The sequence below is a fragment of the Daucus carota genome, chromosome 1 (genome assembly GCF_001625215.2).
Source record: "Daucus carota subsp. sativus chromosome 1, DH1 v3.0, whole genome shotgun sequence".
Classification (NCBI taxonomy): Eukaryota; Viridiplantae; Streptophyta; class Magnoliopsida; order Apiales; family Apiaceae; genus Daucus; species Daucus carota.
In genome coordinates this window covers 30,729,227-30,754,846 of record NC_030381.2, presented here as the reverse complement: position 1 = coordinate 30,754,846, position 25,620 = coordinate 30,729,227, and the positions used below count along the sequence as shown (strand labels likewise).

At 33.4% G+C, this 25,620-nt stretch overlaps 4 protein-coding genes and 2 non-coding genes across 6 annotated transcripts; 5 read left to right on the top strand and 1 right to left on the bottom strand.

The window, feature by feature from the left end:
- Positions 1–1,227: 1,227 nt before the first annotated feature.
- Positions 1,228–3,446, top strand: LOC108227195 (uncharacterized). The gene is made up of 3 exons (XM_017402228.2): positions 1,228–2,157; positions 2,463–2,996; positions 3,257–3,446. The coding sequence occupies exons 1-3, from the start codon at positions 1,336–1,338 to the stop codon at positions 3,356–3,358; spliced, it is 1,458 nt and encodes a 485-aa protein (XP_017257717.1). The 5' UTR covers positions 1,228–1,335; the 3' UTR covers positions 3,359–3,446.
- Positions 3,447–6,812: 3,366 nt separating this feature from the next.
- Positions 6,813–9,297, top strand: LOC108227292 (NAC domain-containing protein 1). Its single transcript, XM_017402364.2, has 3 exons — positions 6,813–7,392; positions 8,106–8,398; positions 8,486–9,297. Exons 1-3 carry the CDS (start codon positions 7,068–7,070, stop codon positions 9,137–9,139), a joined length of 1,272 nt encoding a protein of 423 aa, XP_017257853.1. The 5' UTR covers positions 6,813–7,067; the 3' UTR covers positions 9,140–9,297.
- Positions 9,298–14,781: 5,484 nt separating this feature from the next.
- On the top strand, positions 14,782–15,102 carry LOC108227777 (photosystem II 5 kDa protein, chloroplastic). Its single transcript, XM_017403121.2, has one exon. The coding sequence runs from the start codon at positions 14,782–14,784 to the stop codon at positions 15,100–15,102; it is 321 nt and encodes a 106-aa protein (XP_017258610.1).
- Positions 15,103–15,372: 270 nt separating this feature from the next.
- TRNAI-AAU (transfer RNA isoleucine (anticodon AAU)) lies at positions 15,373–15,446 on the top strand. The gene has a single exon. It is a non-coding gene; the product is annotated as a tRNA-Ile (tRNA).
- Positions 15,447–15,530: 84 nt separating this feature from the next.
- Positions 15,531–15,604, top strand: TRNAI-AAU (transfer RNA isoleucine (anticodon AAU)). Its single transcript has one exon. It is a non-coding gene; the product is annotated as a tRNA-Ile (tRNA).
- Positions 15,605–15,867: 263 nt separating this feature from the next.
- LOC108226932 (sulfite reductase 1 [ferredoxin], chloroplastic-like) lies at positions 15,868–21,210 on the bottom strand. The gene is made up of 8 exons (XM_017401928.2): positions 20,860–21,210; positions 18,626–19,408; positions 18,245–18,541; positions 17,876–18,073; positions 17,199–17,333; positions 16,972–17,088; positions 16,674–16,832; positions 15,868–16,410 (listed from the first exon to the last, which is right to left on the bottom strand). Exons 1-8 carry the CDS (start codon positions 21,043–21,045, stop codon positions 16,204–16,206), a joined length of 2,082 nt encoding a protein of 693 aa, XP_017257417.1. The 5' UTR covers positions 21,046–21,210; the 3' UTR covers positions 15,868–16,203.
- Between the last annotated feature and the right edge of the window lie 4,410 nt (positions 21,211–25,620).

Below are 25,620 nucleotides of genomic sequence, written 5' to 3'. Positions count from 1 at the left end.
TAATAAATATTTTCTATCAGTTTTAATTGTGGAATCATATAAATCCCACCTTCACAAAATTATTTTTATCTAATATATTTTAAAATTAGTAAGCCGGATATTTTAATCCAAAATAAATATTTCCTACCAGTATTATCTATAGAATCATATGAATCCCACCATCATAAACTTATTTTTATCTAATATAAATTTTAATCCAAAATAAATATTTACTAACAGTTTTATTTGTAGAATAAATACATGTAAATAAATTTTATTTGATTGAAAATTTTAATTTATTATTTATAAATAAAATTTTTCATACCATTTACAATATATTTAAAAAGTTTATAAATAATTCAAAAGCTCTCGTGCCTTGCACGGGCTATAAGCTAGTATGTATAATAATAATATAGGGTCGCGCTCAATAGAGAACCAGTCCTTAAAATAGAACAGAGAACCACTAAGGTTCTGCTGCAGAACCCTAAATTTTAAATAGATTTTTAGGATCTAAATCTAAATAAATGTTTTTTTCATGTTTTTTCATCGCTATGTGTGTTCAAAAATAATTTTAAAATATAACACATTGATATTGACATTTTTTGCATGTGAAGTTCTGCTGCAGAACACTAACTTATACTGCACAACGCTAACTTATACTAGAAATAAGGTAAGGGTTCTATGGGTTCTCTCTCTAATGCATCTGTGGCCTAAATAATTATAAATAACATATAATATATATTATTTGGATTTTTTTCGGATTTCGGATTTGGTTCAGGTTCGGATTAGATTCGGATTATGGATCAAGTTTCGATACGGAATACCTGATATCCAAATCCAAAATATCGGGTTCGATAAACTCCATTTGGGTCAAAACGGTCGGAAATCATTTCGAATCGAATTTTTGTGCTATCCCTCCTCACTAGCCCTCGTCAGAGTTTCAAGGTATATTGAGTACTCTCTCCGTCTCTTATTACTTCTCCTGATTCTCTTTATCACGCTTGTCAATACACATTTTTGATCTTTAATATCTTTAATTTTGTATTAGTATCAAATATAAAAACTTCACCGTACTAAAGCAATTGTGAATACGAATCCAACAAGATCACTCATGATTATATTTAGTTTTACAAATTAAACGTAAATTAGTAATTTATCTCATGTTATGAACAGTCCCGACATATCAAACGAGAAAAGAATAAAGAAACGGAGGGAGTATAGAGTAAGTAAACTATACTCTATTGATTTAGCAGTAGGATGTCAGCAATTAGCAAGACTTTTGGGTTTCAGTTCCACCTTGTTCTAAAGCAGCTAATTACATAACACACTCATTCTGCTTTAGCAGCATTCATTGTAATGTCTTCTATTATCCAACCAAATCTTACACTCTCTTCTGATATGAAATATTCTTGCAGCCCCCTAAAAATCATTGCAGGTTCAGTCATAACAATCTACTTGACCTTCATTCTTTTTCTTTCAAATAATGAGTTGAACTTTTTGCCTTCTAACCTTCTCTCCCCTCTACTTGTCAAATTGCCATCTTCAATAAGCTCAAGACCCTCTGAAAACTCTCCTACTGAAATCAAGCATCTCATGTTTGGACTTCTTGGCTCTGCAAAAGCCTGGGAACATCGATATTCCTACATCGAATCCTGGTGGCGGCCAAACATTACTCGAGGCTACCTCTACCTTGACAAAAACCCGTCACCTGAATTTCACCCTTGGCCTAAATCTTCTCCTCCCCTTAAAATCTCCGACGACATCTCTAAACTTTTGCGTGAAACAAAGCACGTTGCTCCTGTAATGGTACGTATGGTTCATGCAATTTACGAGATATTTAGAGAGGATCATGAAGGCGTTAGATGGTTTGTTATGGGAGATGATGATTCTATATTTTTTGTGGATAATTGGGTGGATGTACTTGGGAGATATGATCACACCAAGTATTTTTACATAGGAGGTCAATCGGAGACTATCTTGTCGAATTATTATTACTCTTTTAACCAAGGGTTTGGTGGAGCTGGATTTGCTTTAAGTTATCCTTTGGCGAAAGCATTAGCAAACAACATGGAGGGTTGTTTGAGGAGGTATCCTTATCTGAATAGCGCAGATTTGATTACAATGTCTTGCATAGCTGATCTTGGAGTGTCTCATACTGCACAGAAGGGTATTCACCAGGTATATATGGTTCTACAAACATTACGACAAACATGCCTATTTACGACAGATCGACTGCGTGCCTCACTGATGACGGATTCTAATCCGTCGTACGACAGATTCTAATCCGTCATAATCTGTCGGTTATCTGTTGTAATCGGAAACGTATGACGGATTGAAGGCTAAATTTTCATCATAAAGAGGCTTGTTTGTTGTAGTTAATTAAATATATGCATCTTTTTTTATTATCGATTTTTCTACTGTGTGCTCATTGTCACTGAAATTTCAATACATGTTGCCTGATCATGAGCATTCTTGATTTTCAGATTGATCTTAAGAACAACATATCCGGGTTCTTATCCTCTCATCCGCAAGCCCCATTGCTATCCCTGCACCATTTTGACAGTGTAGATCCTATTTTCCCCTCCAAAACTAGATCCGATTCAACAAATCATCTCATGAAAGCCGCGAATTTCGACCAAACGCGATTACTGCAACAAACTATCTGCTACAACAGGAACACCAAATGGTCTTTTTCAATTTCCTGGGGCTACTCTGCACATATATACGAAAAGATCATCCCTCGATGTATTTTGCAGACACCCATCGAAACATTTAGGCCATGGGTGAGTACAAGTCAGAAGCCTCATTATATGTTTAACGTACGACTGGAGTCCGAGGATTCTTGCGAATCTCCTCACATTTTCTACCTTGACGAGGTTAAGAAGATGAGCCGAAGCAATGAGATCGTTACTAGTTATGTTCGAGCTGCACCGCGAGGCTTGTCATCATGTTCGAATCATTCTGCAGATGGTATTAACAAAATTAAGGTCTTCTCCCCAGCCACCAAGCTGATTGAGGTTAGTGACTTTTCAGCCGTGTTATAAAATGATTTAAGTCCATTTTACAAGTTACTATCATAATAACATTTTAATTTGTGAGACATTTCACATTTAGATCAATTAAGTCAACTGAAACAACTTAAATATTGACACGCAATCTATAATAAATTTTAAGATCGAAGTGAGACTGACATTATTTCTAAATTTTATCAAGTTGTGTAATATTACTGACATATATAATTAAGAATAATTTGAAGAATACTTTGCATGTGTATCAGACGGGAAGAAGTGAATGCTGCGAGATTACTAGTAACGTGCACGGCACGGACATGGCGGAAATCAAGATCAGGCCATGCATGATGGATGAAGTAATAGCTTGACTAGTTTTTTTTTTTTTGAAAAAATAATGGCTTGACTGGTTAATAAAATATTCTAGTGGCGTGTATGTGCACGTTAATTAAAAAATAAGAGGGGTATCTAACTCATTTATTAATAATCATAAAAAGATTTTTATGTATAATTCATTGGGGTCTTGAAATTCACATATGTTCTGTAAATAAAATACAACTTAAAAATGAGAAAAATACTACTAAAGTCAGCGGTGCAATTAATTGATACTTTTATAGCTAAAGAAGATAGGAGTCTTTTTACATACAACATATGTTACATAGTTTGTTCGCATGCTAAAAAAGATTGTATACTATGACGTCAAAGTTACACCCTCTCATATCACTTGGATCTTAATTAAACACCATAAAGTTGTCTCCTGATTTTTAAGATATATTAAGTGTTATTAAAACATTCACATAATTTGTATGATCAAAAGATATTTCGACAACTTATGAAAGAGAGAAAAGAAATGTAAAACAATGTAGGTCCAAAACATCTTTTATCTAATCACACGTTAAGAACAAATTTTCATCAAAATCATGTTATATTATATGAAATTAATTTAATAATTTTTACCAAAAAGTTACGAAACTTTTTGATAAGGTATAACATATTTAAAATCCAAATGTTTCGGCGCTCATTCCAAACGTAATTTTGACTCATGTAAATAATATGATAATATCTCTTATATCCTAAAAATTTAAATATCCAAAAAATCAGTCGAAAAACATTTTTTGATACATAATTATTTTTTAAAATACAATTCTTATTACTACAATAAATATTATTAGGTTACATATATTATATTTTCATACCCACATATTTCATTAAATTAAAAATAGTATTTATTTTCTAAATAATATGAAATCACACAAAAATTATTTAAAACATGACAATTAGAAATCTATATCTCACATGGGTTTTTATATTATTTGTTAAAAATTGTAGAAAATTCTAATTCAAAGTATAACAGGTGCGTTTGTCAAGGCAAACGATATAAAGACAGATTCACAATTCCTATGATATGTTTGAAATGGAGTTTTGTAAATATCAGTTGGCTTAACTAAAACTTGATACTAATATTTTATATTTGTTCTCTCAAGTCTAGCTTTGTAAAAATCTGCCTCCACACAATTGATCAAACAGCTCATCAATATTTGGAATGGAAAATTTATCTTTAATTGTAAGATTATCTTAATGTCTATGATCAACTCAAAATCTTCAAGAATTGTGTTTCATTTTTACTAAAATAAAAGACGATGGCGAAAGGACTACTGTTAACTTTTAGAATATTATATTATTCTTTTTAAATGCAAGACAGTATAATTTCAGGAAATTATATGTCATTATTTTTTAATTCACTTTCATAGGAAACAATATTTTGGGAGAAAAGATATTACGATCTAATAAATATAAATTAAAAAAATGGTTGAAATTCAATCTTATAAAATTGTAACCTCTTAAATATATAAAGAATAATATTATAATCTCGGGATTAATCCCTCCCCACAAATATGTAAGGATTATGTTTGAATGGTACCGTAGACTTTTCGTAGCGGTCTGTAAAAATTCTCTAAATCTTCCACCTGATCAATTGGATATTTGGATCTTCGTTACCATAACTTGCAAATGCTATCATTTGTTTAACCAAATATTATTGGACTAAGTTGTTCAAAAAGGTAAAACTGCGGATGTTGAGTCAGTTTCTTCCCCGCTTAATATACAATTACACACATTTCAGTTCAAAAATGAAAATGATTTAAAATTCCGATTTCAAAATCATGGAAACTAGTTTTAATTTCTGATTACGATGGTTATATAAAAATTAAGATTGACTGTATACTAAGAGAATATAAACTCAGGAAATCTCCTATTATCCAAGTTGATCAGTTGAAAGAAATTAGATCAAACCATACGGAAATCCCTTATATCCCTTATGTATATGCATGTATGGTTAGGTTTAGGGTCGAAAATTAAATTGAGTTGTGTAAATTTGGTTTGATTTTAATTTTCTGAAAATTCGAGAAGACGAGAAATATAATTTGACCAAAACAGACTGAAATAAAAATTGATTTGTTCCCGTTCTTAAAAATATATTAAGATTCGGACCGAATGGATTGAATAACATATCTTATAAATTTGTACTTACTATATAGCTACGACAATACCTAAATTATTAATTTGATTATATATCTTGATGAAGTGGGCTGGTGATTTATTGATATTAATATTTTTTTTAAATCATGATTTTTAGTTTCGTTTTTAACATTATTATTTTTAAAAAATAAATTCAGTTATTTCTAATTAGGTAGACCGAATCAAAATATCTCGGTTCAGCGCGTTTTAACTCATAATTTAATATATCCTAGTTTGATTTAAACAAAAAAAAGATATTTTAGTTTTCAGTCTATCGATTAGGTATGATTTTGTATCGATCCGACCCTAATTAGCTTAGCAAATAGAGAAGAAGAATATGATTTTAATTCTTGAGAGACGTCAATTTTCACCTTGGTATATAACCGCGTTGGTTAACCAGATAATTAATCGACTCCAACAAATAATGGAGTAAAATGAATAAACTTATTAATTTAATAATTTTTTTATTTAAAATCGTTCATTAATTTATTAATTAGACTACTTCCAAAACTTGTTCCAATTTTTATCATTAATTTGTTATGTTCCGTAATACATATAACAACTCTCCGCAACATGACATTTCCATATTGTTTTATTGGATCTCACGATAAATTAAAATTATAATAAAAAAATTATCAGGATTAAATATCAATACGTTAAAATAAATATTTATATAAGAATTGAAAAAAAAAGGCACAATTATTTTTACATGGATATTTGTAGATTTAACACAGATAATTAATTGACTTCAACAAACAATTGAGCATGAATAAAATTAATTAATTAATTAATTAGACTATTTTTAAAACTTGTCCATTTGTTATGTTCCGTAATACATATAGCAACTTTCCGCAACATTTTATATTATTTTATAGAATCTAACGATAAATTAAAATTTAAATAATATAATATTATGATAAAAATACTTATGAATCAATGTAAGTATCCAAGAAATAAAAATGAAATAAAAGACACAATTGTTCTTACACCTACATGTGTAAATAGTTCTGTTTAACCAAGCTAAGAAATATTAAATAACAAAATTAAAGTCACATAATAAAAATATAAACAATTTATTTATACCTAGTATACACAAATATATAAATAACTAATGAAACTGATCGCGAAATAATATTGTTAAACTAGAATCTTCGAATCTTACAGACAACTTAATCTAAATATTCAAGAATTTAATTTGAGCATGAAAACTTATTTTTAAAGGAAAGTGTTTTCAAAATTCCAAACTAATAAACTAAATAAATAATTAAATTAAAATAGATATTAATTAATAACATATGTAATATGAATTTTCATAATTACGTGTGTTTTAACGCAGAATTCTAATTAAAAAACAGAGCAACACACAGAATTATAAAATATCACAGAGATAGATATACATGTTTTAATTGAAGATAAACACAAACAGAATTTCAGTTGTATCTAAATACTAAGTTTAGATTAGAGTATAAGAACGGAACATGTTAGATCCGCAGAAGTAGTCCACTAAAGTCTGAGTTTTTTCAACCTACTCTCAAAGAGTTTTCTTCAGCCAGAGTTTTTATTATGGAGGATTGTACTGATAACAAGCCGCAACTCATGGTCAAGTATCAGAGTTTTAAGGAGGAGGAAAATACTTCGAATATAAGTACTGATTTAGTTGTTGTCGGAAATGACTCGAGCATTGAAAGAAAACCGAATATTCGTCGTCAAGCAGCTGTTCGAATAAACGAGAAGAATGATATTGAGTGTCTGCCGGGATATCGGTTTAATCCGTTTGATCATGAATTGTTGGTGCATTATTTGTGGAGGAAGGTTAGAAACCAGCCTCTGCCGCATAATAAGATTGCGGAAATCGAGCTTTACAAGTATAATCCGGAGGATATTACGCGTATGCATGCTTTTCTCTTCTTCTTTAATGATCTTTGTTTGGTTGTTTCATTGATCTCATCAAAATATATGTTCTTTAGTAGTATATATAATATACACACTGTTCTAACAAAATTCGGAGTGAACGAGGATCGAATGTAGAACCTGGGATGACAAGAGATAAGTTGTTACTACTTGAACTATCTTATGATGCTGAAGATAGCTTAGACCATGCCTTCTCTTCTTTTTTTATATAATCTTTTTTTTTTGTTTTTTATTGATTTAAGATTACCACTATCAATTGCTCTTAGCTCTGATGGTCGTTCAATTTATAGTGGCACTTAAGCGTTTTAGTTCCCAGATTAAGCTGAGACGGTTATTGGTACATAGTTTTCTCTTAAAATATATGTTCTTTAGTAGTACATGTAATATACAAATTGTTCTAACAAATCTCGGGGTGAGTGAGAATCGAATCCAGAACTTCTGGACGCGTCAAGTAACAAGTCCTTACCACTTGAGTTATCTGATCATGCTGAAGATGGCTTAAAAGCATCACATTTAACTTTTACTAATAATTAGAAGTAGTGTTTGTTAATCTTCTTCCATGCTTTGTTTTTTAACCACTAAATTATGTATTCTGAATCTGGTCACTCTAATTGCAGCAATTCGGTTTCATCAAACAAAACTCACATACAATCTTCGAATTTTAATCTATATATGCCTCTGATTATACAGAAGTAGAACAGGGCTTGGTGGACAAAGAATGGTATTTTTTCACCCCTAGGGACAGAAAGTATAAGAACGGGTTAAGGCCAAATCGTGCAGCTGGAAATGGTTACTGGAAAGCCACAGGCGCTGACAAAGATGTGACTTGCAAAGGTGTCATTGTTGGACACAGGAAGGCTCTGGTTTTTTACAATGGAAAAGCTCCGAAAGGAGACAAAACAAACTGGATCATGCATGAATTCAGGGTCAAGGAAGAACAAAAAGAACAACAAAGAATCAGAACCAGTGATAATGATATGAGGGTAAAACCACAAACTAGCTAGTACGCGCCTTTTTTTTTTTTTTTAACATTGACTGAATTAATTCCTTTTTTTTTCCTTTTATTGCAGCTGGATGATTGGGTTTTGTGCAGAATTTATAAGAAAGATGACAGAACCAGAAGAGCTCCGAAGCAGAGTCATGCTGACAACTCATTTGATAACTCTTTGGATGAGAGTTCTCCCTCGAATCAAAATGCAGTTGCAGCAACTAGGAATGACAATTACGAAACTGGAGGTGATCTTTGTTATGACATCGGTGGAAATAACCCACCACTGATGGGACAAAATGTGGTTGTACAAAATCCGCAATTGATGGGAGTCAATGATCTAAGAAGCATCACTGATCTCCGTTCTGCAATAGCGATGAATAATAATGCACACTTCACCAATCACTATGTAGATACTTCAATGCACACCCCTTATCTCGCGAATCCTCCAGCTTACAGTAATCCTCAACCTCTGAGGTACATTGCACAATCGTCTTTTCCTACTTATTCTCTGGAGAACCTCCCTTACTTGGATAGTAGTTTCGAAAATTGGGGTAATACTGGGCAGTACTATTCACCAGTCGAAAATTCCTTCCTCAATGATTCCCCAAACGATCCAGTTCTAGTACAAAGCAATACCGGTCATGTTTTGCAAAGCATTTCTCGAAACAACATTATTGTTTCGGAAAACAATTCTGATATAATAACTCCCTCAAATGACAACTCTCCCAGTTGATCTGGTAGCTAGCAGTAGTAGTTTGGTTTTAGGACATTAGATATTAGAATTGTGCTATAGCATGAACATTTTTTGCTATGGCTCTAGTTTGATTAGTGCGTTGACAGTGCCAGTACCGTATATATTTTATCAGCCTTTTAGTTATTTATTTGTGTACATTGATGCCTTCTTTCCCATGTAGATCAGATGGGTTAACTGCAAGAGAAAGCGCTTTTACTGACCAAATATTCCGTTGACATGCTCGATGTAACATTATTATCGTAAAAACCAGAAATTTGTTATTTTTTTGAAAGAAACGCACTTGCATTAACATTTCTCAATCATACACTGAATAAAACTTGGAGCAGTATAGACCCACTCCATAGAGCCTGACATAGAATATGCAACCTGTGCTAATTCATGAGCTATCATATTTGCAGACCGAAAGACAAAAGAAACTAACTGAAATGTTTCAGAATATCAACACAATCTTCAACCATTGCGTGGAAGTAAGTATTCCCCTGGCCACCATTAACAGCATCAACCAGAAGCTTGGCATCGCATTCAAACAGACATTTACTACTACTCCATTCCTTCGTCCAAGATAAAGTTCCTTAAGGCCTATAGCCTCTGCCTTCCCTCGGCTGGAATTGCCCTTGCACTGCAGTACTTCTGGCACGAAGAAAATTACCCCCGTCGTCCCTAATAACACATCCCACCCCACCTGTTCTGCCCCTTGCACACAAGCCGCATCAACATTTTTTTTACCCATCCTGCAAGTGGTTGATTTACACCATGTCCGAGGCACAGTTTGCTGCTGCATTTTAGTTAGTGGCGGAGGGAGTAACAGACCAGAGTAGGTCTGGGCCCACCCTGAAATTGGGCCAAAGCCAATATATTTTAATTAAGGAAGCCCAATCCACAGGACACATCCTTGATCTCACACACATGAGTTATGACACAGAACAACAAGCAGCGAAACATATAGAAAAAAAGACCGACAGAGAGACAACCAAGAAAAACAAACAGAGGGTCGAGACACAAGAGAGAGGCATGCTGAAATATTAAAGGCTCTTCCTTTGCTTCTCTTCTCCCTCAACCTTCCTTATGATTTTCTTATTCATTTTTCTATTTGTAATAGGGGAAAAAATTTAATTTGGCTCTCTCTCATATTTATGCAGTAGCGATTATATTTTTTTTGGCATTAGTTGGGAAAAAATTCATAGTTGATTTTGGCCCTTCCTCATATTTATTTTTGGCTCCGCCACTGATTTTAGTCACGGAGTTCTCTTCCCTATCTCGCTGCCATTCAGTGAACATACAACACGCTCTTGACCGAACTCCAAACGATGAAGTAGCAATACGCTTCCACACCCAGTCATTTCGTCTTTGCCAAATACTCCAACATAACATATAAATCATCAGAAGCTGCTCGTTACTGACTGTTTGGGACACACGCTTCAGCAAAGTCAAGACTGTGTCATTTGATCATACTGGAACTAGATAATTGAAGCCAGCTGTTACCCAGACTTCTAGAGCAAACGTGCACCGAAACAAAACATGGGTACCATCCTCCTCACAAAGTTCTTCTGCAATTTCAGTCGTCAGGAAACCATTCTCCGGACACAGAAGCCATGGAACTTTCCAGATATTAGTACTCGAACCATCCCCTATTCGACGTCCGCATCCTTGTCGAACCAGAAATTTGTTATTAGTGTGTGTAATTTGTTGATAAATTTAGCAACGAATTTTTTCAGCTAGAGCATCTCCAAGGATAATCCCTATATTGGCTACCTAAAATATAATAAAATAATGATTACTTAAAATATAAGTAAGCAAAAAGTTATTTTTACTCTAATGGTATTACATATACCTGTTACCTATAATTTAAAAATTAGTATTTATTCAATGTTTAAAGTAATATATGTGAGAAGAGGTAGAGTTGGAGTAAATATATGTTACTATTATAGATAATATTGATGATGTGGCATTATAGTGGTTGACTTTTCTCTCCCCTAAAATTTCTAGGGGATAGGGAGTTGCATTGGAGGACTGATTTTTGATCTTAACCCCTAAATCTTTTCCACCTAGACCAAATATGAGTAAGGAGAGCTTGTATTGGAGTTGCTCTTAGCATGAACTTCCCAACGGGCTCTACCTTGTTTTCGTTATCGTTCGTTGGTAAAGTGATTTATCAACGAAAATCTCTATCACGTCAATGGAATTTTTCATCACTAGATATGAGTTATCTCTTTAGGTACGTTTGGCGTCTTAATCTTTTCTAACGTAGATTAAATATCTAACCATGTGTATCTTATATGCCCTTCCTACTAATTAATTCTAATTTTTGATGTATATATGTGAGATTGCATTATCGTGCGGAATAAATATAACTCATTCTCAAATTTTTAACTTCCTTTTGAGTATAATCACTATAAGAAATAGCGCTATTTTCGCAGGATTTTTTTTCCGAGCACTATAATTTATAACTATAAGTTATAACACAATGTCTAATTTTTTTCCTTAAATCTTTACTTTTATAAAGAATTACCATAAATTATTTACAACAATAGTAAATTAATTAATACTCGTACACTAAAATTAGAGTGTCAAACCTTTCCTTTTCAAAAGAACTACCTCAAATTATTTGCAATAACTCGTAGTCTCGTACAGTAAAATAAACAGTACGCTGAACGCTTATCCTTCCACGTTATTCACCGTGGGAAACTTACCTTATCGACTTCTCTGAAATTACTGAGTTACCATCTTGTAAAATTTGTGAAGTTTAAAAGACCCCCTATTCTTCGTCAACATTACGAGGTCTGATCAATCCACAAGGTAACATAAACTACTCTGCGTTTTTATTCATCTGTTTATTTTTTTCGTCTGTAACCATGATATGCCGGAACCAGGAGCCCCGGCTAAATTTTGTTAGGCTTGCATATAAATTGCTATTTACTTCGATTTTTCTAGTGTGTGCCATCGAACACCAATTTTTTACGTGGACGAATCTTGATTGGTGAAAATTTTTGTGTACATTATTAATGAAATTGGAGGTAATAGTAATCCGACACTATAGTAAAAGTGATTGTTATGGTAATAGACTACAAAATCCCTTTCAAAATACATAGGCATTCGATTTGAATATTGAAAACCATATTAAAATCGTGGGGTATTCGATCAGAATTTTAAATTCAAACTCTTGACATCGTTATTACGAAAGAGTGTTAGGTAATCCACTAAACTACGATGATAGGGATTGTCGGGTTACATTTACTATACGGTCATTCAGACTCATGACCAAAGATCCTGGTTGTTAATTGTAGGAACCGAGGGAAGAAGGAACATTATTACTCTGCAATTAGCTAATGCCTGTCTAATTTGAACTTTAGCAGTAACATTTGTCTAGATTTTTACATTTGATTCTGCTATACCTTTGTTAGTGTGGTAAGTTATGTTTATTTGTAAACCTGTAATACAGTCACAGAGGATGTAATTCTAAGTAATAATTTGCATTGAAGTATCCTGAAACAGAAGACAGAATTATTACTTTTCTAAGCAACGTGTTTGAATTTTTGAACTGTACTGTTTTTTCTTGTTGGTATTGTATGTTGTGTTCTATTTCACTAGTGCTTGTAATTGTATTGTTATATATTTTTCTCACAATTGATAATGGAAATAGGATCTATGGATTCTTCCTCTGGAGTGCAAACTCCTTTATTATGTAAGCGGAAAAGAGTGGACAACTATGACATAGAGAAGCGACGAATAGCCAACTATGAAGCACTATGGAGGGTACTGGAGGGATATTTGACAGAACTTGGTGCGGTCCTTGACTCCTACATTTCAGGTCTATCTTATAAGCAGAAATTGTTAGATGCTCTGAAGGGGGTGGTGATGATTGAGGCAGGCAAAACCAACGAAGCTATCAAGGAAAAAGAAAGTGAACGGAAATCATTTAATAGAAACGGTGGCCAGGTGGAACAACGAAGGCATGATAAATATGTATTTCGCCAATCTGGAAAACCCTCATACAATGTGGCTACTGATTATGAAGCTCTGAAGAAGGAAATAGTCAATTTTATAGAACGAGTCGTTACCTTCATAAAAGAAGTGAATAACTGTCGTCGTTCTTTTTCTGCACGTGAGAAGAAGTACAAGCAAGATTTAGCCTCCATAATGGAGATTGTCAAAAAGACTCACGAGCAGAAATAAATATGCTTGCTCTCTGGTTGTTGGAACTATGTAAGTTGGCTTACAAATCTTGGTGCTCGTGTATTTTGGATAAGGGTTTTAGTTATTTTCAATGAATTTATGCAATTCAGTGTTAGCCTTCAAGTTTATACATTCTGTTGCTCGCTTATTTTGGATAAGTGTTTTAGCTATGTTCTATTGATCTATGCAAGCGATTTTTAGCCTTTTGAATTACTGGCATTTAAAGTGTCCTTACTAGTTCCAAAAACCATCTCCAGTAAAGACATGGTATATCGCTATTTAATATTATTCATTTTAAGAAAATTAATAATAGTACATGAATGTAAACATGCTTTGTTGTGTGTGTGTGAGAATGATTATACAGGACACTAGCCTCATAGTGGAGTCTAGAGATGCAGAACCACTCCATTTAAGCATGAAAACAGTTTTGCCGATTACCATCTCTTTTAGGCTTCGTTTATGTTGATGCAGCCCAATTACGTAACCACAACTTCCTTGGAACTTAATTTAGTTCTTGTAATGTTCAAAAAAAAATTAGTGGGATACAATAGCTACAAGTTCCCTAGGCTTTTATGTTTGTCTCGAAGAACAATAATTAGTTACTTAGGTACAGTACCCCAGTGTTACCACAAGTTACACAGTATATATTAGTATCAAATGACGCAATTTACCAAGATTGGAAAAGTCACTTGCGGTTACTTATTGTTGAACCAAAAACAGTTATTTCATTTTCCACTGAATTATAAGGTGTAATATTACAAGTTCCCTGAAGAAGCTGATGAAACAAACAAGACCTTAGTTTAAAGGATGTAATTAGTGTCTCGGAACTTGTTGGCTGCCCTTATCATCAGATGAATGTTAATTAGGGTCTATGGCATCTGGGGCATAAGCTGAAGTTTTATGCCCTCTCAGTAGATGTGGATGCCTTTCCTTCCTGGTATCTCCTGGTTTGCACATATATTTTCCTCTTATATTTAAAAAGTTGTTTCGTTTTACAGTGCTATGAATAATCATAGATTATATAGAACAATTATCTCTACTAGATCAACTGATCCAGCAGAGATTGAGGTACTATTTAAACTTTTAAGTTTTAACAATATTCAAGAAGCCAGGCTTTAAAGGACCTAGGGTGTCGCAGAGTCTTGTGCACTCAGTACACTGTGGTATACTGGTATATGTGTTGCTATAGAATATCAAAGAGATATGCTAAGTGTAAAAGCAAAACTTAATAATATCCCAAGTTCATGTTGCCCACAGACTATAGACAGTATCTATTTCTCCTGAACCACGGATTTATGCATAGATAAAGTGACACATGGCATCATCTCATTCGAGACAACACAATAACTAAGATAAGGAAATGGATGAAATTTGTCTATAAACACACATAACTATCTGCAGACTTGTTAACATTGAAAAGAGACCAGGTAATATTTCCCAGAAGCAAAATGGCTGCAGTAACTATGACATCCTCATTCCTCGGGACAGGCTCATCAGTCATGTTAGCTGCCTCCGCAAAGCAGCCAATGATAAGTGTCCGCAGAAGCAATGTTGTCATGTCAAAGGCTTCAGAAGTCACTAAGGAGAGTTTTGAAGTGAATAACAAGAATGCCAGGAGGGAATTGTTGTTTGCTGTCGCGGCTGCAGCAGCATGCTCGGTGGCCAACATTGCGTTGGCTGATGAGCCAAAGCGTGGAAGCCCCGAGGCCAAAAAGAAGTATGCTCAAGTTTGTGTTACCAATCCAACTGCCCGTATTTGTCGCAACTGATGTTTTTGAGCTGTTTGTATGTTGAGACTGGTGTTTTTTGGTTCATATGGCAATGTCTGATTCTTTGTCTTGTGATTAAAGTGCATTGTTCAGAAGAAAGTAATTTTTATCCAAATCGTTACTGCAATATTTTGTTGTCATCTGTAAAAATTTGAGAATTTGTGTAATTATAATCTTGTAACTCTTGTTAAGTGTTAACTGTATATTTTTTTAACTACAAGGTTGACTCATATATTAGTGTTGTATTTCTCATACTTTTTCGTGTCATCAGGCCTATTAGCTCAGCTGGTTAGAGCGTCGTGCTAATAACGCGAAGGTCGCAGGTTCGAGACCTGCATGGGCCAATTTTAATGGTTTTTGCATTTTCTTCCTCGTTGATCATTGTTCTTTCAATTTGGTTTCCATTTTCTAAAAATACTTAAACATCTGGCCTATTAGCTCAGCTGGTTAGAGCGTCGTGCTAATAACGCGAAGGTCGCAGGTTCGAGACCTGCATGGGCCAAAATTCATATTTTTTGCACATTCTTCTTCGTTGATCTTTGTTCTTTTCATTATTCATTTTTCTTAAATGAAAATTTGATATCTAAGATCCCCGTATTTTGAAATGAAATCACTGTGATTGATAACATGTACATGAATTTCAATTTTCAGATGAATTTGCAACTACCAAATTAAGAATAAAACTAACCTGTAAGCTCATAAGTACATGTTTTAGTGTCCGATAGAAATTTCAATTAATTACCTTTAAACAAAGACAAACAATAGTTACTTAAAAATGGATTTAATTGCTTCAGTCATCCAACAGAAAAACCTTAAAGGTTGGACTACTTGTTAAACAATAATCCCGAAGACTTTTACAGACACTAAGTTTTAGCATATTACAAAAACCAAGTTTCAAACTAATTTCAAGCAAAACAAATAAAAACAACCTTGTAGAAGGTGAAAGTTGATGATATTACTTAAAGACTTTGGATGCATGTGCAGCTAACAGACTCATTATTATCCGTTGTTACCGAAAAGTAACAGCAGATGTTGAAGAAGTTTTCTGGGCTCCCAAGACTAGCAACAATAATAGCATCCTAGTGAAACGTGCTTTATGGCTCACTCAATTTTGCCATTTTGGTGCGAAGAAACATAATTGCGAATTATATCCATGGCTAATTGATGAGCATTCTTGTCTTGGATTTTTGCAAGTTCATCCACAGCCTCATATGTCTCTTTGTCAGCGAAAAGCTTTAAATTATATTGAGCCAACGACTGAGGTGGACCTTCCCATTTGTCTACCAATTCTTGTAGCTTCTCAAACCCCTGAACAAACATCATGAATTCTGTAAGTAAACTTTCTGGCAATAGTGATCAAATGAAATTATCGGGCCACCAGACTAGAAATAAGAATCCAGTAACATTATATAATTCTGAAAAGACGGTTATCCAGAGACTTGACATCATCAAAACATCCTTTCATATCTCAACTGGCAACAACAGTGTTAAAAAGCATGGTTGAAATTACAAAAATACAACTTCCGAGCACTATAAGAAAGAAGTTCTAGTCTTGAAACCTGAGTTCTTACCATTCTATTAGAGAATTCGCCAAATGATTCTTTAGACTGCCTCCTCGTTCTCCAGTAATAAAACAATGGTTCAAATACTTTTTCGAGGTCTTGAAGTTTAACTTTGTTCATGAATGTTCTTGCTAAAGATGTCTGGTTTGGTGTCCCTCCAAGCCAGATCTGATTAAACAAGAGATATGGAGTGAGACTTTCACACTATTATAAACTTTTTGCAAGAAAAACACAGCTGTAGCACCATACAGCTTTGAAAAGTGATGATACAGAAATTAAAGTTTAACAAGGCCGATGTGTATAATACCTGATAACTATTAGGACCATCTCCAACTAATCCGAGTTCAGCCATGTAGGGACGAGCACAGCCATTAGGGCAGCCAGTTATTCTTATTACAACAGATTCATTATACTTGAGACCAACCTGGAGTCACAAATGCCATTTTACAAATATAACTTACATAAGCATAATGATCACAGTCTTGCTCTTCTTTGAAGATGAGGAGGTATAAAGTCTTAGCTGCATAAAAATACCTTCTCAAACACAGCTCGAACCCGCTTGAGAATATCTGGTATCCCACGCTCAGCTTCAGTTATTGCCAGAGGGCAGAGTGGCATAGCTGGGCATGCCATTGCTGTTAAATTGAGGGGGTCCACATATCTAGGATGCTGCAAGTAATATGTCAAAACATTAACAAACTACAGCCCGTTAACATTTCTTACTCATTATAGACACAAATGTACACCTATATCGAGCTAACGGTGTCCTTGATTACTCCAAGTGTTTCTTATCCATTTAAAACATAGGGCAAACTGCGAAATACAGTTAGTTTGACAAAAGAATGCAAATCAATTATCACAAATTACAAAAGGCAAAAGACATTATGACATGATACAGGCATTCATTACTTCTGACAATGTTGATCTACTACATAGACTCAACCTATGTAACATTCCAAGTACTTTTTATCCTTTTAAAACAGATTATAAGGGAAAACAGGATATGGGGTTAGTTCGACAAAAGAATGCACATCAATTATCATACAAATTCCAGAAGACAAAAGAACTATTGTAACAGTGTGGCAGGCCACCAGCATTCATTGCTTTAACAATGTTGAACCACGTAGACTCAACCAATCATATAATGTAGCATACGAATCGTGAGTTTCTAAATTTATTTTTGTCAAGTTTTGTATGGATGCTTGTCTTACCAGTAAACCACATTGTGCAAGAGCTGTGGTGATTGGGCGCTTCCATGCCTGACGAATATCACATAATATGATGTTCTGGTTTGGTGTGATACGCACGTTCAAGTTGTACTTCTCAATTATTTCCCTTAATGTCTTCTTCATTGTTCCCTTGATACGACCACTATCAACATGAAGCCCGCAAAATAAACCACCATCACCCTGCCAATTTATATAAAGAAGCATTAAACTAAGCTGCACGAGAAAAGAGGTGAAAACGAAAGGCTATGTAACAGCTCCCATGCAAAGCACCCACCACCTCCAGTGCAATTACAAGTCTAGCCCATCTAGACAAAAAGATATAATATCACATATAATTCTACCATAACCCACCTGCTTGTGCCATCCCAAGTAACTTTTAAATTCCCACTCAGGCAACTCACGGCAGGGCTCAATTTTCTTTCCATGGTACTGCTCAAAAACAGATTTAAACTTCTCAATTCCCCATGAACTTATTAGATATTTCATTCTACTATACTTGCGGTCATCTCTTCTTCCATTCTCACGTTGCGTAACAACAATAGCTTTCACTGCAGACAGTATATCCTCTTTTGGAACATAGCCCAATGGCTCAGCAAGACGAGCAAAAGTTGATTCATTCCTATGTGTTCTTCCCATACCACCACCAACCTGCATAAGAAAATATACAACTCCAGAAACATTCCAGAAAGATATAATACAGAAGGTTGATTACAAGGAAAATAATTGCCTTACATAAATGTTAAATCCCTGAGGCTCTCCATTGTCATCAGAGATGACAACAACACCAACATCATTAGTAAATAAATCCACCGAATTATCTGTTGGGACGGTAACTGCAACTTTGAATTTCCTTGGTAAGAACTGTGTTCCATATATAGGCTCCGGGCAATCAGTGAAGTTTGTTCCATGGGAATTATCATTGCGAGCTTTTGTGACTTCAGGAGGTTCTGCTGACATAATTCTCTCCCCATCCACCCACATATCATAATAAAAACCAGACTGGGGAGTTAATAATGCAGCAATATTTTCTGCAGTTTGTTGCGCAAAAAGGTAATCTTTCTTGACAATTGGGGCAGCAGGAGCAAGAACATTTCTGTTGAGATCACCACATGCTCCAAGCGTTGAGCCCATACATCGGATGATGGTACTCATTACTGTCTTGAGATCCTTTTTCAGAACACCATGGAGCTGAAATGTTTGCCTTGTTGTCAAACGAAGAGTGCCTATTCCAAACTCATCTGCAAGATCATCCATGGCCAAGTATAGTTTGTTTGAAACCTTCCCACAAGGGTTTTTAGTTCGAAGCATAAATGAGTAAGACTTGGAACCACGCTCCTCTCGGTTAGTCTGTTGATAGCTTCCATGGAACTTTATCAATTGAGTTGCAGGCTCATTTATATTGGGGGCATCCGTTAACAACTCTTCATTAAGAGGATATCTTATGAAGTTGCTTTGTTCTTTAAATATTTCAACCTTGCTTCTCTTAGGTTGAGCAGTCGTATCTGGCTTGACTGGCTGCAAAGAGATATTATAAAAACTATTAGAAACAACAAGAAAAGGTAAATAGTATGTCAAATATCGAGAAATGTTTTTTATATCTCCTACATCGCAGAAAAGACGATATACTAGAAGCTCTACAAGCATAACAGAAGGATAAAACTGAAGTTAAGATCTCAGGGTAATTATAAAATCCACGCAAACATATTGATTCAGCTTACGTTTCTAAAACAAATGTTTTGACATATTATCAATCATGAAAGAACTACATAAAAATCTTTTTCCATGCAACTTCTGCAGTGGGAAGCTGCTGAAGAAATAATTACATTCTCATTTAGCAAAAAAAAAAAAAAAAATCAGTCTTGTGTTAAAAATTACGGGTATGAAACCTACCATGTAATATATACAAACAGGGTCTTACATACAAGGATCAGCATCGTGAGTATATAGACCTGATATCCTATCCACTTGACCCACCATAAGATCCTCTAGTTATTTATGACAGGTAATAAAGATGCTTCATCTACACAAATGACTCTCATGAGTGAGCATATAAGTTAAAATCCAAACTCGACAGAACTCTAAATGTCAAAATATGAAGATTATAAGAGAATATGTTGAGAGAAGAAAACTCTTGTATTCAATCAAAATGTATTTACAAACTTGAAAAGAAATCTAGCCCTATCTTGCTTTATATACAAACCACTACTCTGTAACTAACTCTAACAACCACTTAATATGGCTATTTACAAAAACACCCTAACACATATTTACATATTTTGACACTAAACATACAAGGTTCCACAAATTCCCCGAATACTTCGGGCACTTGCATCCATTACACTATTACTACTCTGACTTCACTTGTTGCATTGCTAAACAGCTAAAAGATGTGACTTGTATACACAAACTCTGTACTACACCATAACCATCAAATAACAAATTTTCTCGCATGCCCAAAAACGTTAATTTGATCATTTCCTGATTCTTGCTATAATAGAGTTCACATAACAAATAATCATACAATCTAATAAAACAATGGAATCGTAAGAAGTATTAGAATTCATTCCAACATCGAGTTCTATAATATCAAAAATCACACCAACCATGTTCGTTCTCGTAATGAAATGCTGCAATACAACATCCCCAAAAGGAAGCCTAAAATCATAGATTTTCTTTTCACTTTTTTACAATTTTGCAATTTATTTAAATAAAACTCAAATTACCTCAACACAAAGTAAGTTGAATAATTCCTAATATTAGAAATGATTTATACATCATACAAGCAGATAATAACTCCAAAAAATACAAATATATTTCAAATAATTGTAATTTCCACCAGTTAACATGTAGCTTTTTTTAAGGTCTGCTAGTAATTCAAGTAATCAGGTAACGAAATTTAGAAACATGCAAAGATGCAAAACAAATGAAAAGCAAGAGCGAGAAATGGGAGATAGAAGTGCACATACAGTAGATACAGCTCTGATGGTGAAACAAGAATTGTTGGCATATGGGGTTGGCAAAAATTGAATCTTTTTGCGCAAAAGAAGTGAATTCGAACAAAAGCTCGTCTTCCTCACCCCATCAAACCTCTGAATTTCATGATTTGGGTCTTTCTTTATTGCTGCTGTGTTTGATGCTCCAATCGTCGCCATCCGAGAGAGAGAGACGGGAGAGAGGGGGAGAGAGAGAGACGGGAGACGGGAGACGGGAGAGAGGGCGTCGGGCGAGGGGAGAGAGAGGGGGAGAGAGAGAGAGAGAGATGGGTGGGTGTAATTATGTGTAATTTTCACAGCATTATGTATGTGTGTATGTTGGTTGTGTTTAGTGGGGAAGAGTTGAACGGCGGCTCCTTATTCGGCTTGTGCGTTGCACGTGACCTTTTTTTCATTCTGTTCGTGTGCCTCTCCCTTATTTCCACGCGCTTCATTGAGAAATTCTTATTAATTTTTTAATTTACATGAAAGAATTAATCCGGTTAATATTTTTGACATATTAGTGTTAGATGTTGTATTCAACGGGGTGATTAATAGATTGTATGTAATTTATTAATTTTAATTGATTGTATATAATTTTAACTTTTTATGAATTTTAATTGAATATCATCAGATTTTATAATAAAATAAAATCTTAATTAAATATTCAAGTATCCTATGTATCATTTAATATCCGAGTTGAATATTATAGCATTTCATAAATAAAGAAAATACTTTAAATCTCGATTGAATACTCTCTTGTTTATCGGAGTTCCAAACACATTCTTTTACTACTAGAATAAATCAAATAAATATTTTTTACGTAACACTAGCAAAATCAAAATGTTCAACCACGGAGTGGATAAGCGCGTAGAGCAGATTGATAAAAGATGCCGTTGTGGTGATTCATTGTACCTGGACAGAGATGTTAAAGAATATAAAAATACTAAAAAGAGTAAAGTTATATTGGGCCAGAAAAAATTTAGAGGGGTATATTCAATTGGGATTTTAATAGATTGTTTTTTGTCTATGGATTTTAATGGATTGTGTCTGATTTTGATTTTGTGCGAATTCTTGAAAAAATGTCGCTGAGTTGATAGGATTTAAGCACAATGCTTCAAAATCCCATTGATTATGATGAGATTTCAAAAAACTTAAAATACACTGAAGAATGCCACAAAATCCATCATTTTATGAAATGCAAAAAAATCCATCAGCATTTGAATACCATCAAATTTTAATGGATTTTAAACGATCCCAATTGAATACCATCGGATTTTAAAGCATAATTTAAAATCCTAATTGGATACCACCAGATTTTGTAGCATAATTTGAAATCCCAATTGAATACCTCAAGATTTTAATGGATTTCAAACAAGACTTAATTACCAAAAAAACTATTAAACTTATGTGATTTTTTCATTTTAACCATAAAACTGTTTTTGTTGCAGAATAATGCAACTAAGTATACAAAATCAATATGACATAACTCAATTTTAATGAATCTCTAACGATGGTTATTTCATAACTGACATGAATGCCGCATACAGCACAACACATCAAATTTTTAATTTAATTTTAAAATTTTACATAATTTATTATACATACATAAAAAGTCAGCTATATTACATTTTCTTTTGTGCATAAAAATTCAAGTGATAAATTTTTATTTAGAAAAAATAATAAAATAATTTATGAAACTAATTTTTTAAGAAGTATTATAATGCATGTCAAACTCTCGTTATCAGATCACCAAAATATTGCAAACTACCACAATATTTTAATAATGCTAAAAAGAATAATATAATGTTAATAATCAAATCCAAATCTAACATCAGTGATAAAAAAAATCCGAACCTAACATCAGTGACAAAAAAATCATAGTTTAGTGCTAAGTTTCTTAATACACAATAAGTTTGGTGGCGAAAAAATCTATTTTTTCTTAAATAAAATTATCAATTCGATATAAATTAATATAAATCACATGATAAATAATCGATATACAGTACCTGATAGACGGTGGTTTCAAAAAATCACACTAACATCGTCGCCTTCGAACATAAATTCTAGTATGCTCTGTGTTTGTGTAGATCGTGAATTAGGATTTTGACCCTTAATGAGATAGTAAAAGTATTAATAAAACCCATGTACTAAATAATTTAATTAGTAACTTGATAATATATGTGGCACCCATCTTAATTTTAACTTAACCATGGTTATGATTGGGTTTTTAAAATAAAGTTTTTTAAAGTTACCTGCATTATTCTGCAACAAATATACTATTGTGGTTAAATTGAAAAAAACATGATAGTTATATAGTTTTTTTGGTAATTAAGTCATCAAACAATCCCAATCGAATATCCTCGGATTTCATGAATGCAAAAAAATGCTTTAAAATCCCGATCCAATATACCCCTCTCAGTCTTTCATTTAAAGTATCAAAATACGGGAGAAGACAAAACAAAATCAACATTGACAAACAATATTAAGAGGGGTGTATTGGATTGGGATTTTAAAGCATTTTTTTGCATTCATGAAATCCGAGGGTATTCGATTAGGATTGTTTGAAATCCATTAAAATCTAGAGGTATTCAATTGGGATTTTAAATTATGCTACAAAATCTGGTGGTATTCAATTGGGATTTTAAATTATGCTTTAAAATCCGATGGTATTCAATTGAGATTGTTTAAAATCCATTAAAATCTGATGGTAATCAAATGCTGATGGATTTTTTTTCATTTCATAAAATGATGGATTTTGTGGCATTCTTCAGTGTATTTTAAGTTTTTTGAAATCCCATCAAAATCAATGGGATTTTGAAGCATTGTACCTAAATCACATCAACTCTGCGACATTTTATCAAGAATCCGCACAAAATCAAAATCCCATACAATCCATTAAAATCCATAGACTAAAAACAATCCATTAAAATCCTAATCGAATACACCCCCGTAAGATGTGTGCACATCTTGTCTGTATTCAATACAGCGGCTTATATAGTCGGTTAAAAATGCTTTATTTTTTGATAATTTTAATAATTACAATTTCATATTTTACTATAATTTTTAAATAAATTGTGATACGATTATTAGAATTTATAAGTATTTTTATTTTTAAATTAATATGTAATTGATTATTTTGATATATTGTCAATGAGAATCGAATTTTAGAATTATTTTAAAATTTTAATTACCATATAAAATAAAAAATATATAAAAATTATGGTAGATGGTTTAGCATATTTTAGGTATTCCTAGATATTTAGAAAAGATACCACACCTCTGAGTTACGTAGATCCGTTATTTTCTAACAATATCATCTTAGTTTAGATTAAAAAAAGTTTATAATGCCTAAGATGAAAATTTATATTGTGGTTGTCGATCCACAAGAACACATGCCTTAATACAAGTAATAGATATAATAGTTCCGATCCTTTAAAAATTATGAGAGTCATACATGAATATAGTTTTGGATCAACACTAACAAGTCGTGTTATAACGGTTTATGGGACTGCCTAAAGGATCTGTCAATTTGTTCATTGATTTAGTTGACATCTTCAACTTATACTACGCAAGTAGCAAAATGTTCGAAAAGACAACTAGTGATCTATAATGTATTATTCAAACATATAAAAAACGATTAAGAGAATACTTGTCGAGGTTTAATATAGCAAAAGGTGATGATAAATAATTGTGACATGTTTATTGTAATTGAGACTTTCTGTTGGGGAATAGTTAGAGACTCGTCTCTTACGATGAGTAGCTGAAGCATTTTTGTCGAATAATAGATGGCGAAATCTGACTAAAAGAAGATAGAGGAGAAGATGTTATAGTTATTATCACTTAAATGAAAGAGAACATCTTAAGAACAAGGGATTACAAACCATACATTAGGAACGGACAAGAAGGTGTGATTGCCCAATCGGTACAAGCTAGAACAGATTGGAGAAAAATATGCACTTATCGCATAAGTTCAACATGTACGGATTTGCCATCATCCTAACAACACTGGTTAAAGAATAAACAAACTTGTGGACGTCGTCAAGTGACCGTGCAAGAATTATAAGCTGATATCTAACTTAGATTCAAGATTGTGGTGTGACTTCCATGATGAATATGACACAAAACATATGGATGCATTATATCAAAGAAGTAGATACATTTATTTATCAAGAGAGGTTACTTGACAAAACATATGGGAAGATACAAGTTGGACGATTATAACAAGACATGACTAACATCTCTTGAACAATTATCTCCACTATCACGTCACAAAGTTATCAACTTTATTGAACGAGGATCATATGTGGAGCAACTTACTCTCAAGCATAACGAATAGCAAGAAAAGTCAAGCTACAACCGTATCATCATGATACAGCTAGAGTCGGTTTATATCGTGATACAATTTTATGAATCCAATAAAGGTCATGTAATGCAACCATAACATGATAGTTTAGTGATATCAATGCCAATTAAAAATTATTTAATGAAGAGGATCTTGGTTGATAAGGGAAGTGTAGCGAACATAATGATGCTAAATACAAACACAAAATTATGATGCATATCATCAATTCGGTTATGCATGAGGCTCGGGAACAAACTTTTATGATTAAAGTGGATTTAAATTCTCCAAAATCTAAAGTGTCTAAGCTAAGATAGAAATTAATAAAAATAGACCCTAGCTTGCTTATAGGTACCAAAATAAACGTAATTGATTTTGATGTCTGCAGATAAGAAGAAGAAATCTACGACATT